Source organism: Acinonyx jubatus, chromosome B1 (assembly GCF_027475565.1).
Source record: "Acinonyx jubatus isolate Ajub_Pintada_27869175 chromosome B1, VMU_Ajub_asm_v1.0, whole genome shotgun sequence".
Classification (NCBI taxonomy): domain Eukaryota; kingdom Metazoa; phylum Chordata; class Mammalia; order Carnivora; family Felidae; genus Acinonyx; species Acinonyx jubatus.
In genome coordinates, this window is record NC_069382.1 from 37,760,671 (window position 1) to 37,777,444 (window position 16,774).

General features: G+C 38.2%; 1 protein-coding gene across 10 annotated transcripts in view; it reads right to left on the reverse strand.

Annotated features, from left to right (window-relative positions):
• The window catches only part of PSD3 (pleckstrin and Sec7 domain containing 3), a 780,457-nt gene that overhangs the window by 434,981 nt on the left and 328,702 nt on the right, over nt 1–16,774 (reverse strand). For 8 of the 10 annotated variants that reach the window (XM_053216464.1, XM_053216461.1, XM_053216462.1 and 5 more), the window contains 3 exons: nt 11,382–12,459; nt 8,352–8,747; nt 3,393–3,428 (listed from right to left, as the gene is read on the reverse strand). In XM_053216464.1, the coding sequence (XP_053072439.1) occupies nt 3,393–3,428; nt 8,352–8,747; nt 11,382–12,459 (1,510 nt within the window). The remainder of the gene's footprint in view (nt 1–3,392; nt 3,429–8,351; nt 8,748–11,381; nt 12,460–16,774) is intronic. The other 2 variants (XM_053216463.1, XM_053216468.1) reach the window with 1 other exon arrangement.

Genomic DNA, 16,774 nt, shown 5'->3' on the forward strand with positions numbered 1-16,774 from the left:
GGGGGCGCCTGGTTGGCTCAGTCAGTTGAGCGTCCAACTTCAGCTCAGGTCACGATCTCGCGGTCCATGAGTTCGAGCCCCGCATCGGGCTCTGGGCTGATGGCTCAGAGCCTGGAGCCTGCTTCCGATTCTGTGTCTCCCTCTCTCTCTGCCCCTCCCCCATTCATGCTCTGTCTCTGTCTCAAAAATAAATAAAAAACGTTAAAAAAAATTAAAAAAAAAGCTCCCTATGTAACTCTAATGTGCAGTCAGGTCAGAGAATCCTATTCTAGAGCTTTCCTACTTTAGCTTGGTCCATGGACCACTGTTCCAGACCAGTGCCTGTCAAATGTCAGTTTATGTAAACCACCTGGACATCTTAACATGCAGATCCTAAATTAGTAGGTCACAGGTGGGGCCTGAGATTCTGCAATTCTAACAGGCTCCCAGCTCAACACCACTGCGAAGCAAGGTTGTAAGTAGAAAGATTAAGAATCTCAGTAGTTCAGTGTGTGACTTACAAGGCTTTCCTTTAATAATTCTTAATGGAGAGATCAGTAGAACACTACAGATGGAGGTTTAGGCACAGGCATATGAAATACCATATGGGGTGTGGGGATTATGAAGTCAAATTATTGACCTAACATTGGTTTAGATGTAGTTTGATATTAATCTTCATTAGCATGCATGAGAAAGATTATATTGAACTTACCATGGCCATGATACTGAATATTAAGGCTCTGTTAGGAGCTTGAGTCAATTTAATACAGATTCTGTACATCAGTTGATAGAAAGCTTATGAGATCCACAGTAGAAAAAGAAAAAAAGATTAAGGCACTGGAAATGTACCCATCTGGAGTTCTGATAAATTGGTACTGCTATGTAAAATACCTTCATATAACTTTCTATTTTTGCTTCCCCAAACAACAAATCAATGGATAATATTTCTCATCCAGTATTGCAAATCTTGTGTTAAATGACCTCTGCTAAAAGGAAATACTGTTGCTTCCTTTAAAAGATAAAAATTGCACTGATATATGAATAAAAAAATGACTATATCATCTCAACCAGTTAAAACAGTAACTGCCAATCAGATTTTTATTTAGACCCACGATTACCCTTGTAATAATATATACGTCCAATGTCATTTAAAGTCTTGGGGCGCCTGGGCAGCTCAGTTGGCTGAGCATCCAACTCTTGATTTCGGCTCAGGTCATGATCCCAGGGTCCTGGGATCGAGTCCTACATCAGGCTCCATGCTGAGTGTGGACCCTGCTTAAGATGCTCTCTTTCCCTCTGCCCTTTTCCTCTGCTCTCCCACTCTCTCTCTAAAACAAATTTTAAAAAATAAATAAAAACAAAGTGTTTTAATATGGTCTTTGATAAAAGATCATCCACTTCAGCAAGCATCCCACAGCACTCTTCATACTAATATCCATCATTATCCAGGGCATTACTTTAAGTTGTGAACTAGAGAATTAGAATGTTTCTAGGAAACCCTATTTCAAATCCAGGACCATTTCCTGAAGTCATCACCAATTTATATAGAAGGCACTCAACAAACAGAGCCCCAAATCACCAAGGCCAGACAGGGCCAGGACTGTCTGAGAGAAATTAAAAGAACATCCATCAGACGACTGGAGCACTGAGCTTCTCCCTGATAATCAAGGCACTGCTGGAGAAACGAAGCAAGTACAGAAGAGCACCCAGGAAACTCACCTTGGAGGGCATTTCCTACAAATACAGAATCAAAAAGATGCACAAGCAGCACCCAAGTGCTCCTGTGTGTGCATCTCTGCAGCTGGCCTCAGCACACCCCTCATCATCCAAGAGTTCGCTCATGCCCACAGCTGCAAGCCTCACATCCAAATGGTAACTCCAAAGTCCTGCAGCCAGCCTTCAATCTCACACTCCCAACAGCACTTCTACATAAAGCACCATCGCTCTCCTGAAATTTAACCTGTTTAAACTGACCTCACTACTAGCTACTCTCCTACAAACCCCACCGATCTCCCCAATTCCTATTACTTCTAGATTCAGTAAGTCATCCACGCTTGAAGTCTCACAATGATTTTGACTCAGCCTGCATGTCCTATATTCAAACATTTGCTAAATCCTTGCATCTGTTTTTCTTTACCAGGTTTTTCTTGTGTATTTTCTTACATCCCTTAGATTATTATTCAGACTACTACAAAACTCACAATAGGTTTAAAATAAATATCCACAAACTAGAACTTAGCAAATTCTTACAACAAAGCTATAAAATGAGTGGTAAGGTTATTTCCACCTCACCAATGGAATCACAGGCTGTCTGGAGTAAAACAAGATCAGGCAGCCAGTAAAGAGGATGACGTGACCTCCTTGTCTTCTGATCCCAAATCCCCATATTTATGCCACCCTACCACAGAGTGTTGTACTTTATGAAAAGAAAGTGGTATTTCAGGAAGTCCAGCAATAGGTGTGCCAGATAGTTAGAGCTGAGAGGACAGTGCTGGCAGCTCAGAGACTGATACAGGACTTGAGCTCATGGCACAGTAGCATGATGACATAAATTTTGATTTATTTATCTCCTATGATGTACACCAGGCATTGTTAAGCTACTTGATTTTCTTTTCTTGATTTCTGCTACCTGACTAATCTCATTTGCTTCCCCTTCCTTTACCAGATAGGTATTATACATTGCATTTTATACGTGGAAACATTCTCAGATTTTCTGTAATTACTCAATATCACACATCTAGTAAGTAACTGAGACAGGATTCAAACCCAGATAGGACTGGCTCTGAAACCTAGCAGAGCCCCCATCACTCATCACTGAGCAAGGATCCCTTTGTGGTAAATAAAAAAACAAAATCCATTATAAGTGCTTGGAAGAGAAGCTGGAAAGAAAAAAAAATAAGAACCCATTTTCTGCAAAACTAGTCTTCAAACCCAAAAGAAAAGGACTAAAGAGATTACTACAGCAAGAGCTACCCAATATTAAACCTATGAGACTGCGGAGCTTCCTGCTCCTAATGATACAAGAAAAATCGGAAACTCACTGGTCAGCCAGATCTCTAAAGACAATTTCACAGGATCAAAATCTTTTCCTCACTCAGAAGCTTAACTAATACCACATTATTTTCATTCTTATTTTGATACTTATAAACTAAAATGCCTGCAGGTTTTAAACTGAAATGTCAAAAACATTTTTGAAATCACACTTCACGTGCTTTTTCCTAGACAAACACTAAAGAAAGAGAAAAACTGAAGAAAAGGGATACTTTTAAACACCAGCATTCCATTTGAAAAGAGGGAAAACAAACAAACAAAAAAGGAAGGCAAAAAAACCAAAACTATCAAATTTGGAGTGGACCCAAGACTGACTGAAGCACTCTCCTCAGGCATATCAGTTGCACACTGATGTAATTCACCTCTTCTGCTGTACTCCTCCATATCCTGAGCGGTATCTGAAAGAAAAGCCAGGAGGCTGAGACATAAAACATATCTATTATGCTAAACAGTTAATTTTAAAATGCAGTTTTATATGTTTCAGAGAACCAAAAGAGAGGATCCTGCCATGTTACTATATTTGGTATCTCTCTTTTCCTATCTGTCCAAACCCAAGCTCAATAGAAATGGACAATATTTAGCTCTGTGAATGGTCACAGTGACAACATTTGTGCCTTATAGTCTTCAGGTCACAACTTACTGATTGGAGTTGCAATCATCAGATGATAAGCCAGCAAGGGAGAAGCACCCAGACACAAAGGAACCCATTGGAACATGTACAACTGTAAGTCTCTAATTATCCTTTCTAATTCTGGAGCCATGTGACTGGACTTCACACAGCACTGCTGACCCCATCAGCCTGAGTGCTATGTAGCGGACCACAAAGGGAGGGGATGCTCCTCTTTGCTCCTTCATTAAAATATTGTGTTACAATCACAGGGTGAGTTATTTCCTGACCGACATGCGGCTTCCTCGCCAACATTCAGTGTCCAGAGCACTTCAGAGCACCTAAGAGTATTTAACTATTCCTGTCCAGATTTATTCCAAGGTCTTAAGAGGTTTTTTTCACCTTATAAAGAATGATGTATTTGATATCAAAAAGGTATATAATCCTTCAAAAGACAAATAGTGAGCACATGTACTCTTTAAAAATGCCCTTTCCAACTTGATACTAGAATACTACAGATTTGAAATGTTTTCTTCTTTGATTTAAGTGGAGAGAGTAACAGGGAAGAACAACCCCCGCCCCTGACCACCAATGCATGGCTAAATCCAAATTGGAAGGCACTGCTGAGAGAGAGAACTAAGTTTTGCTGAAGTGATACAACATCCTCATTAACCTTCCCAACCACTTGCACCTTTCTTTAAAGAAGCAACACAAAAGAGAATAGTGTTATCTTGCATTCAAATGAAATCACTGTCAAATACTGCCACTGAAATCACCTTTTTTTTTTCTTTTTTTAGAGAGAGTGAACACACCCATGCTGGGTGCACAGGCTCCACACCCAAAAGAGCCCAACACAGGGCTCGATCTCATGACTGTGAGATCATGATCTGAGCCAAAATCAAGAAAGAGTCAGACACTCAGGCACCCCTGAAATCATCTTTAATGACAAAGTAAATCACATACTGAAGTAGAAAAGGATTTTAAAATATACCTAGGCAATGCCAAATATATTTTTGTTTTGAAACCAAAAATAAATGGGCTCTGGAGCCTGACTGCCTGGGTTCAAACCCTGGGCATGCAACTTACCATCTGTGTTACTTTGAGTAAGTTACTCAAATGCGCTATGCCTCAGTTTCCTCATCTAGAAAATGAGAACATTAATTGCTCCTTTCTCCTAGCTTATTATGAGAATTACATACCATGTGTTTACTAAATAAAAACTATAGGATGCCTATGATACAGAATTGTGCTTAGAGACAACCTAAGTAATATTATAATCTTTTCTACTGGCTGACAGTTAATATTTTATACATTAAAATCAATACCTCAACAGAGATGGGCTTAATTTCTTGGTTCAGGTCTAGTTAGAATCAAAGAAGCATTATCAGGGAGACAGTCATATCATCATCAGTCATTAGTCATATCATAAGTCGTGTATCATCCCCTTTTCTTTGTGCCTTCTTGAGAGTTCACTTTATTCAATATAGTCAGACCCCACCCCCCAGTCCACTGCCAAGGGAACAGGAGAGGCCAGTGAATAGAGACAGAATACTAGGCATGTACACTTGTTTGATTTATCACTTTCCTTATACAAATGTCACATTTATTAATAAAATTGGAAAATGTTTTTTCACTTGAATCCTAACACTTTGGCCCTGAGCACGTTGTTGAGGGAAGTCAATCAGGCTGACTATTGGGCAGTCAGCATTCAAGTCTGGATTTCCTTAACAGGCTCCATAGTCTACTTCCTTACCTCTGCAGAAGAATGTTTTAATGTAAAGGAAATGTTTAAAAGCCTGCTCATTGATTGCTTTAAAAATTTGTGGAGACATGTTTGTTAACAATTTGGTAAATTTTTTTTTCTCAAATTGAACACACGCACCAACAACAACAATAAATTCTACAATTACCAACTCACACTTCTGGTTCCATAGACATATGGCATTAGAGAAATTAGATTTAGAAAAAGAATAAAGGTATGAGACCAGGCTTCCTAGAAGAGCAAATGTATCTAATCTAGGAGTCAGACAATTTGAACTCTGGTAAAGGATCTCTCACAGGTAAATCCATCCCACCAAACTGGGACTCAGATTCTTTACTGTAAAACAAGACTATCTAAGGCCCCCTTCAAGCTAAAAAAAATGTCATAATTCTTCAACCTACAATTTTTCTGGTGCTGCAACTTAAAAGCACCAAAAAGTCAGAGGGGTAAAGAAAAGCATAAAAGTTATTCCAGTTTCTTTAAAATTTTTTAGGAAAAAATAAATAAAACTTCTTAGATCATTGAGCCCGCCCTACATTTTTAACCCTGAATGGACACATAAATCATAAAACAAAACCTTCTTCACCTGTAACCACATATTATGCCAACTCGAAGAACACAAATAGGTCTGTTCAAGTTACCAGAAGTGTTAAAGGAAGGGAAGAATGACCACTAGTCAGGAATCACATGGAAGAGTATCAGAGCTGAAAGAAGCGTGGCTGACACATCCCTAAGATGCTTCTCATTCATATTAGAATTCACTCTTTTTTTTTTAATTCCAGTTAGTTGCACGGTGTTAGTGTCAGGTGTACAATTTAGGAATTTAACTCTTCCATACAACACCGAGTGTTCATCACAAGTGCACTCCTTAATCCTCACCACTTAGCTCATTGATCCCCCCACCCACCTCCATTCTGGTAACCATCAGATTGTTCTCCATAGTTAGAGTCTGTTTCTCAGTTTGTCTTACTACTGGCCAAGATCTCAAGGTTTGACAATGCAGGTAATGAAGCTTTATCTTGAGATTGCCTAAAGTGTACTGCTGTCTAAATCTGAGATGCTAAAATATACTATAACTTGCCAAATACTCTTTCTTAACTATCTAACTCTGCCCTACTAATAATGACCGGCACCCACACTGGCCCCAATGATGACTACTTCCTATTGTAAATAAGCAAACCATACATTTGATAAACATTTCACCTAATTCCTTCCTGATCTGACTTTCTGATGTTCATCTCTTTTTATTTACTTACTCTCTCCCTGAAGCTTCTGCAGCAAAGCCTCTCAGCCCAAAATACCTCAGCTCCCCCATCTATTTTTTGGGTCTGTAATATAAACAACTTCAACTCACCCCAGAAAGCTGGACTGAAGTTCTAATAAAATTATCTGCATGCCTATACTATTGCATTTTATCTCAACTTACAGTTATCAGAGATGATGGTGAAACAAAAGGGCCCTCCTCCCACCCCAAGGGGAGGACCATGGTCCTCAGAAACACCTTACCTTCAGGGACACCCCCTCCCACCCCCTAGCCCCGGAAATAGAGAAAGTCTAAATGTCGACTCGCCAACCAATTCTGACTCACACCTCTACTCAAGCTCCTACTTTGTACCATACACTGTGCTAGTTGCTTTAATCTATAATAACTCTTTAAATCTCACAGCTACATAGCATGCTGGATACCATTAACCTAATTTTGCCAATAAATAAAGTGAGTATCAGAGAAAATAAGTGGCTTGGCCAAGTAATTCAGACTAAGGTCTTCTGCTTTTGAGACTAGTGTTGTTTCATTATATCACTAGTGACCCAAGAAAGCAATCAACATCCATTTGGATGTTCCATTTCACATGGAAATGCATAGCTACAATTTATAAATGCCAGTCTTGAATGTGTTCATGCAAGAATTATAAACCTATAAACTGGTTATAGAAAACACTCAACATAAGATGCTCACAAAGAGGGGTTCATTGGAAACGTGTATAATAAATACTGACTTTTAAAAAAAAGTGCTGACACTATTTCATACAGCTTTAAAATAGTTTATCCCCTTAAATCTCCCCTTGACTTTGCCCAACACACACACACACACACACACACACACACACACACACACACACACTTTAATTCAGGAAAATTATATCAAAACTGAATTCATAAAATCATTAAGAAGTTTAGCATTCTCTACCCACTGATAAAGATGCTAAAAAACAGGTGAATGACCCAAAGATAATGAGCAAGAAGAAATGAAATGCTGGATAATCCATAAATAGACAAGGAATAACTAAATGACAGGTAGGGCACATGTAACCTATATAATTTGTCGTCTTACCTCCCAAGTAGACTTAAATCCTAAAGCAGAGAGAGAAAATAAATATTTATAGCCTTAACCAAGGTATCAGCTCTATCAAGCATCCATATAATCGGATATATCCCATCTCAGGAATAGAAGACTGCTCAACAGAACAGGACATCACAGAGCAAAGGCCTATAAGATTCTTGGGTGACCATCTAATCCAACACCCTCAATTTGCAGTTAAGGAACTTCTGGCCTAGTCAAGCAACCTGCTCCAAGCCAACAACCAATATCAGTGCCAATATGAAAGCCAACATCTCTCAGTGTTCTTTTCATAGCACCATACCACTGCTACCAAAGGTACACCATGGCAGCTAACACCTACTCATCACCCACAAATATTTGCTCGGGATGCAATTTATATATTGTAATCCAGGAAATACCACCATATACAATAACCACAGCTTGCCAATTTGGGAAACTGCTAAAGCGCACTCTGCCTGTCCCTAAAACCCAAATTACTTTCTACTCACAGCATTCACTTATATCCACAGAAACTGGCCAAATGCTCCTCAGATATATTCCACTCTTATATTTCCCAAGGAGAAAGTGATACAAAAATCACTGCATGAAATTAATGAGGATAGAATTAGTACCTTCCCCAGAAAGCAATCTCTGGTGTGCCTTTCGTGTAGATGGAGTCACTGGTGTCATTCAGCCCGTTGGTGATCCCACTAGAATAACCCATCACTATTCCACCATCTGCTGAGACACTCAGGACATCTTGCTGTCCTGCCACTGTTGTCCTCTCCAGAAACTGACTGCCTTCTTTAATGCGCTGCTGTATCATTGGAGTGAGAGGCATTTCAAAGCTAAAATAGCTATCAGGTTCTGAATATAATGTCTCCAAGGACTCAGCACTGTAGTATAAGGAAGTGTTGTCCAGAATGGTTTCAAACTGGGAGCTGTACACATCAGTGGAGTCCTCTGTATACGCAGGCCCAAGGACATCATCATCTCCTCCCCTAAAGTGCTCCTCTTGCTCAAGAATCCTAGAAAGAAAATAAGAATGAAGAATTTCAATATTAGGTTAATATTCTTTTTACTTTTTCCCTTTCAACCATATAACCATATAAGAAAGATAATATTCCGTAAAGCTAACAATTTTGTTCTTTGGGTTATGTCTTAATATATTTGAAAAGGAAGCTATCACAGAAACATATTCGGGTTGAAGAACCTCTTAGCATACATGTGCTGTCTAAATAATTTCTGTAGTTTCAAACTAATTTCCTAGTATGTGACTATATTTGAATGAAATATTAAACTCTCATTTTAGCCAACCAAACTCCACAAATTCAAATTGTTAACAGCCACTGTCATCCTTAATTTTAACAGAACACAGATAAATATACTGTGTAAACTTAATGGAGTAAAAATACACTAAAGTTTCATCGGTCTATTAATACATTCTGATTTAAACAAGACCAACTGCCCTCAAGAGGATGAGAAAATTAGAATCTAAGGGCCGCCCCCTGCCGACAACAAGGCAGCACTGCAGAGAGTTTTCAGACCCAAAATTCGACAGCCAGCGAATGACCTTTAAAAACAAAAGCAATTTTTTTAAAAGCCAACAAACATGTTTATTGAAAGGCTAACCAAAACAGTGAAAACCTATAAACAATTAATTAGTATCCAGCACTGTGTTCAAATATTAAAAATGAATATTAGGATAATTAAGTAAATTTTTTTAAACTCCATAACAGCAAAGCTCAAGAGTTAGAAAAACCTGGGGCTGAATGTTGGATGTGCCAATTACCAGCTATATCACTTTAGAAAACCTTACTTAATCTCTCTAAGCCTCAAATTCCTATAAATAAGAATAAAAATAGAAAACTACCTCACGTAAATCTATTAAGAGGATTCACAATCAACAATACAGTTGTCTTTGCTGTTTTTAAATTATAAAGGTCTACCACATACCAAATAGTATTCTGGGTCTCTTAATGGCTTCTCACTGCCCATGGAATAAAATGGGAAGCTCCTCCCTACCTCTCCATGCTCATTTCCCAACCCCACAGCTCCTTATGCTCCAACCACACTATTGAGTTTCAAATCTTCTCACTTTCCATAAAGACTTCATTTCACACAACTCTAGGAAGCGCACATAGCTAGGCAATCCAGCAGCTCTCCTTTGCACATATTGTTCCCTTCCTCCCTGGAATATTCTTCTTCCCCATTTTCTGCCTGATTAACTCATACTCATTTCTCAAGTCTCAGCCTACTTATCATTTCTACAGAAAGGCCTTCTCTAAGCCATCAACCGAATTTATTTTTTTCTAGTATGTCTCTGTTATTTTCCTTCCCAGAACCTACCACAATTTGTGATCCTATAATTATTAACATGTTTATGTAGTCAGTGTTTATCTTTAGCAGTAAACGCCATGAGGGAAATGACCACAAGTTATTTTCTATTTTGAACATTCTTTTATGTCCAGTATTTAGCAGGGTCAAGAACATCACAGACAGTCAAAAACTATTTGTGGAAGAAGGGAGAGGGGAAGGGTGGAATAAATTAATAATATGTAAAATAGCAAAAGTGTATATTTCAGTGGGACTATAACTACTGAGCCATGTGCCGCACATCAAGGCTGCTTTTGAGGGATGTCTAGAGATTTTATGTGTTAGCGGGGTTGGGGAGGAAGAAGTGGAGAGGAGGAGTCCTGATAACCTTCCTAAAGGAGCATCACTCTAGGTGGATTTGTTAATTAACTACAGAGGAAAATGTATTTCCTTACACCAAACAAACAAACAAACAAAAAACCCTTCAGCCTTGACACAGATGTTCTCCCACATAAACTATAAAATGTGATGCAATGAGGACTGATGGATGAAAAGATGGTACAAGTTGGAAATGAGAGTACATGACAAATGACTTTGCCAGAAGGAGCACTGTAGGGTCAAGACAGCAATGAAAAGAAGTGAACAAAGATGAGTTATATCTTCCATTTATCCAGGCTCTAAGCTGATATGGATGTCAGAAATGTATGGCAAGATCAGGAGGTACCATATCATGCTAAGATGATTTATCAGGCCCAAAATCAAAACATATGCTACTTGTAAGAAGGGATTCTCATGTGAATGCCACAGAACAACTGAATTCGAAAGTCTACTTCTGACCTCTTGACCTCCTTTCTAAACCTAGAAAACTGGGGCAACCCAAACCCAAACCTCTGTATTCACACATGTATGCGGCTTGTATATAGGCACTGGTGTTGCACACAGAAGAAGTGCCTAAGATAGGATATAGTGACTATAGGATATGTCAAGAGTCCAAACCCTTTCATATTATTAAAGATAACCGTGGGGTATTTTAGTTACCTTAATGTTGGAAAAGTTGAAACCTGTCAAACATAAAAAACGTCAGAAATGGATCCACATGAGTATGGTGTTCACAGCCTCTCTGTAACTCTGCCTCCCCAGTTTATGCCTAATGCACAGCTTTATAACAAGATCACTTTTATATCTTAGAGACTTAGAAGGAATCTGGCTTATAATAAATTCTCTTCCATTCTATAATAACAAGGACCCAGGATATTATGTTGAGTTCTCATGGCCAAGCACATGATAAAGATCTCTTATAATGTGTACAAGGGATCACAGACAGCAGGATGACTGTGGGAGCTCACCTTTCCTTGTCTCTCTCCAGTTCAGGTTTCTTCTCAAGATGTTCTTTGTTTTCCTTTAGGAAGACTTCATCCTCTCCACTCTCAACAAGAGGCAGAGGGGAAAACGTCCCTGAGCTGGTGCCCAGCTTCTCTGATGATCTCCAGGTTTCATCCCAAACACTCTCAGTTAAACCAACTGAATTATACAAACCAGCACATGAAATGAGATGGGTTGGCACTCTGGAAAGTTCTCTGTTTTCAGGAGAGGTGTTCCTTTCCAATACCTCAAAATCCACAGGATGCTGTATCTCTCTTTTCTCCCCTCCTGTCCACAATATTTCCACCCCTTGAAATTCCACGTGTTTGACCCGGCCTGGGCGTCCTGTGGAGCTACCTTGATCAGACCTCTTCTCTCTCAAAAGAGCAACACTGCCTGCAGAGGTATGTGTCACTGCTGGGCTCCCCAGGGAGGATATAGAACAAGCTGGCTCCTGCACATGGACAGCCCCTTTTCTACCATTATTAGTTATCTTGGAAAGCTCTGCCTGAGCTTCTCCAGTTAATAGTACAGTCTGATCCTTCTGGATGCTCAAATAAAAGTTCTCCTCAGTCGTAACTTCAGCTGAAAGAGGTATATCTGGTGTTTTTTCTTGGCCAGCAGGAAATAATTTTTTGGCTCCCTGTCTCTTTGTTTTATGAGGGACAGTGTCCAGCTCTTTATCCACCTGCTGAACTGAAAAACTAGAAATAGCATCTTTGTCCAGTATCTTTGTAGCCTGTAATGTTCCTGAAGCTTTTCCGGCTTCTGTGGCTTTCAGAGTTGAAATCAAGGAGTCAATGGGTTGTAAACTTTGTTCCTTGAGGTGACTTTGAGTGAGGGACTCTCTGACATCTTTTGGTCCATCGGTAACACTCTCAAGCCCAGACTGGTGGCCATGAAGAAGCTGGACCCCCAGCTGCCCTTGTGGGCAGCCTGGCAGAGACTCTGTATCAAACCCAAGAGAAGTTCTTAGGCCTTCTCCACTATCCTCCATGGTCCCATATTCTGGAAATTCATTTGTGACATTTGGTGGGAGTAAAGTGCTTCCTCCATGATCACCTACGAGTAGAACAGAAGGGACACATAACTTGTTTTGAACAATAGGTTAGAATATATAATGATAAATATCCACACATATTAGGTACTCAATAATCCTTATTTGATTCTTTCACTGTCTCCTGCCCTCAACCACTCTGCAACACATCCTTCTTGTAACTTTGCCAATGGTCCCTTCCATTTAGCTTACATGAAAGTAACCACAAAGGTTTTAGTATAGAAAGAGGCAATCTAATGACACATGCCATATTTCACCCTCCTTTTGATAAAGTCCCACACAGAAAACTCAGTTGCTGCACATGCAAAAAGAGACTAAAATAAAATACCTATCACTTTTATGTGATACCATTTATGAAGTAGTAACTAAAATATTTATATTGGGCATAAAAACAAACAGCCTTACGATCCAGCCAAAAGTATCTGTGCAGTGCAATCTCTGAGACAGAGCCTCAGAACAAAGATATGATCTACCTAAAGTCAGTAAATACTTTTTTGGCTGGAAGCCTCCCCTTCACTATTAGATTTCTCTGGGGGGTGGGAAATGCCTCCAGAACATCCCTGGACAATGAGACTAAAGTCAAAATGGAATAGGATACTTCATGTGTTAAGAAAATTTTCCAGGATCCCAGCCACATAAAATTTAAACAGTGTGTTACATAGAACCCCAATATATGAAGCAGTGAAAACAATAATTAGTATATTTTTACTACAGTGAACCAAATTTACATTTTCTTACTAAAATAGCAGTCATTGAGAACAATGAAAACATTCTGATGAAGAAAAATTTTAACTGAGAGTTTATGGAGACCAGTTACAGTTACATCAACCCCACTATCCAATTTTCTTCCAAACTTGGTTTTGGTTACTTTGTATCAAGAAAATCCTCATCTACAGTAGAAATGCAGTGTACTCACTTTAACAACTTTATTCAAAAGGACATTTGTTGTGTTGTTGTTGTCGTCGTTTTTTTAATGTTTATTTACTTTTGACAGAGAGAGACAGAGAGAGAGAGCATGAGCAGGTGAGGGGCAGAGAGAGAGGGAGACACAGAATCCGAAGCAGGCTCCAGACTCTGAGCTGTCAGCACAGAGCCCGACATGGGGCTCGAACTCACAGACCGTGAGATCATGACCTGAGCCAAAATCAGATGTTCAACCGACTGAGCCACACAGGCGCCCCTGTTGTGCTGTCGTTTTTAAAGCACTGTGAATTACAACCTTCCTATTTAGTGAAATGTTAGATAAGTGTCTGAATATACACACTGAACATGAAAAACTTGATTCTAAGGCATGTACAAAATGAACTTAACTTAGAAATGTGTTGGGGCACCCGGGCGGCTCAGTCAGTTAAGCGTATGACTTCGGCTCAGGTTATGATCTCGCGGTCCGTGAGTTCAAGCCCCACATCAGGCTCTGTGCTGCCGGCTCAGAGCCTGGAGCCTGTTTCAGATTCTGTGTCTCCCTCTATCTATGACCCTCCCCCATTCATGCCCTGTCTCTCTCTGTCTCAAAAATAAATAAATGTTAAAAAAAAAAAAAAGAAATGTGTTAACATATGGTATCCCCCAGTATGCAAAATATACAATCAGTAATACATCTGAGAGTATATACTGTTTAATATTCCATTTTTAAACAATTAGAAATATATTTTTAAAATTAAATTTGAATAAGGTATGGATGGAATCCAAGAAGCACTTCTCTGTGATAGCAGTATTTATAACACCTTCATAAGACAAGACTAAGAGAATGTGGCTTGGTGAAATCTGAAGAGGGAGCATCTCTTCAAATCCTGATTTTGAAAACAAAGATAGTTAAAAACAGTAAGATTCCTTTTCCTCAGGTGCATATTGACATTTTTCCCTCTTTTAAGATTCAGTGGTTTGTAATATGCTCCCAAAATTATACTATTACCACTCTCTAATTCCAGAACATTTCACCACAGCCCCAAACAGACCCATATCTATCAGCTGTCACTCCCTATTGCCCTATCTCCTCAGCCCCTGATAACTACCAATCTTCATTCTTTCTCTGGATTTGTGTATTCTGAACATGTCATAAAAATGGGATCCTATAATATGTGGCATTTGTATCTGGCTTTTTTCACTTAGCACAATGATTTCAATGTTTATCCACATTGTGGCATGTATCAGAACTTCATTCTTTTTTATTGCCAAATAATATTCTATTGTATGGATATACCACAGTTTCTTTATTCATTCATCAGTTGATGGACATCTGTGTTGTTTCTACTTTTAGGTTATTAGGATTAATAAACATTTGTATATAAGTTTTTGTGTCTACATTTATTTTCAATTTTTGTGGGTAATACATCTATGAATGGCATTTCTGGGTCTCATGATAATTCTGTTTCATGCCTGAGAAGCTCCCAGTTTTCCAAAGCAACTGCACTATTTTACATTCCTACCAGCAAAGTTTGAGAGTACCATTATTGTCCATCTTTTTTTTTTTTTTTAATTTTAGCTGTCCTGGTGGGTACTGAATGGTATCTCACTGTGGTTTTGATTTGCATTTCCCTAGTGACTGATATTGAGCATCTCGTCATATACAAATTGGTAATTTGTACATTTTCTATCTATTCAGATCCTTTGCCCATTTTATAACTCAGTTACTTGTCTTTTTATTATTAAGCTGTAAGAATTCTTTATATAATCTGGACAGAAGTTCTTTATCAGATATATACTTTGCAAGTATTTTCTCCCATTCTGTGGGCTGTCTTTCCCTTTAGTTGATGGTGTCTTTTGAAGCACAAAAGTTTTTAATTTTGATAAAATCCAACTTATCTATTTTTTCCTTTCATTGCTTGTGCTTTTGGTGTTATATGTAACAAATCATTATCCAATCCAAGGTCAAAAAATTTATTCCTATGTTTTCTTCTAAGATTTTTACAGTGTTAGCTACTACATTTAGATTTTTAATCCATTTTGAGTTAACTTTTGTATATGGTGTGAAGTAGAGACCCAACTTCATTTTTCATGTTGGATATCCAGTTGTCCCAACACTATCTGTTGAAAAAACTTCCATCTCCCACTGAACTGCCTCAATATCCTTGTAGAAAATCAACTGACCATAAGTTTAAAGGTTTATTTCTGGACTCTCAATTCTATTCCATTGAGCTAAAAGCCTATCTTGTTGCTGGTATTACACCATCTTGATTATCATAGCTCTGTGGAAAGTAAAATCAGGAAGTGTATGTTCTACTTTATTCATCCTTTTCTAAGTTGTTCTGACTATTCTGGGCCCCTTCCATTTCCCATATGAATTTTAGGATCAGTTTGTCAGCTGATATTTTGAGAGAGACTGGGGTGAATCTGTAGAGTACTGGAATCTTAACAATAATACTATTACATCTTTTGACCTATGCCATAGACCGTCTTTCCATTTAATTTTCTTTAATTTCTTTTAGCAAATTTTTATAATTTTAAATACACAAATTATGCATTACTTTTATTAAATTTATACCCCTTAGTGTTTTATTCTTTTTGCAACTATTATAAGTAGGATTCTCATTTTTAAAATTTCATTTGCAGATTATCCATTGATAGCACATAGAAACATAATTGGTTAATGTACATTGAACTTACATCTTGTAACCTTGCCAAACTTTTTAACTTCTAATAGCTTTTTTATGGATTCCTTAGGATTTCCTATATACAAAATCATGTCATCCATGAAAATAAATAGTTTTACTTTTTCTCTTCTTTCTTATCTGGATGCCTCTTATTTATTTTCCTTGTCTATTTTCCCTGGCTAAAACCTCTACTATAATGTTGAAAAGAAGTAGTAAGAGCAGACAACCTTGTCTTGTTCCTAAATTTAAAAGAAAGCTTTTAGTTTCTCACCATTAAGTATAATGTTAGCTGTGGACTTTTCACAAATGCCTTATATCCGGCTGAAGAAGATCCCTTCTATTCCTAGTTTGTCAAGTGTTTTTATCATGAAATGGTGTCAAATTCTGTCAAATGCTTTTTCTGTTAACTGAGATGCTCATGTGGGTTTGGTCTTTTTTTCTAGTAACCATTATTATATCAACTGATTTTTATATACTGAACCAATCTTGCATCCCTGGAATAAATCTCATTTGGTCAGAGTGTATAATCCTTTTTATATTTTGCTAGATTCAGCTTTCTAGTATTTTTGCTGAGCAATACAGGTCTGCAGTTGTCTTGTACTATCTTTGTCTGGTTTTGGTATTAGGGTAATGCTGGCTTCACAAAATGAATTGGGAATTATCCCTATATTGGTACCTTTTTACAACTTTTAAAAACATTGTTCACGTTTTACACTTTTTTAGGCTTTTA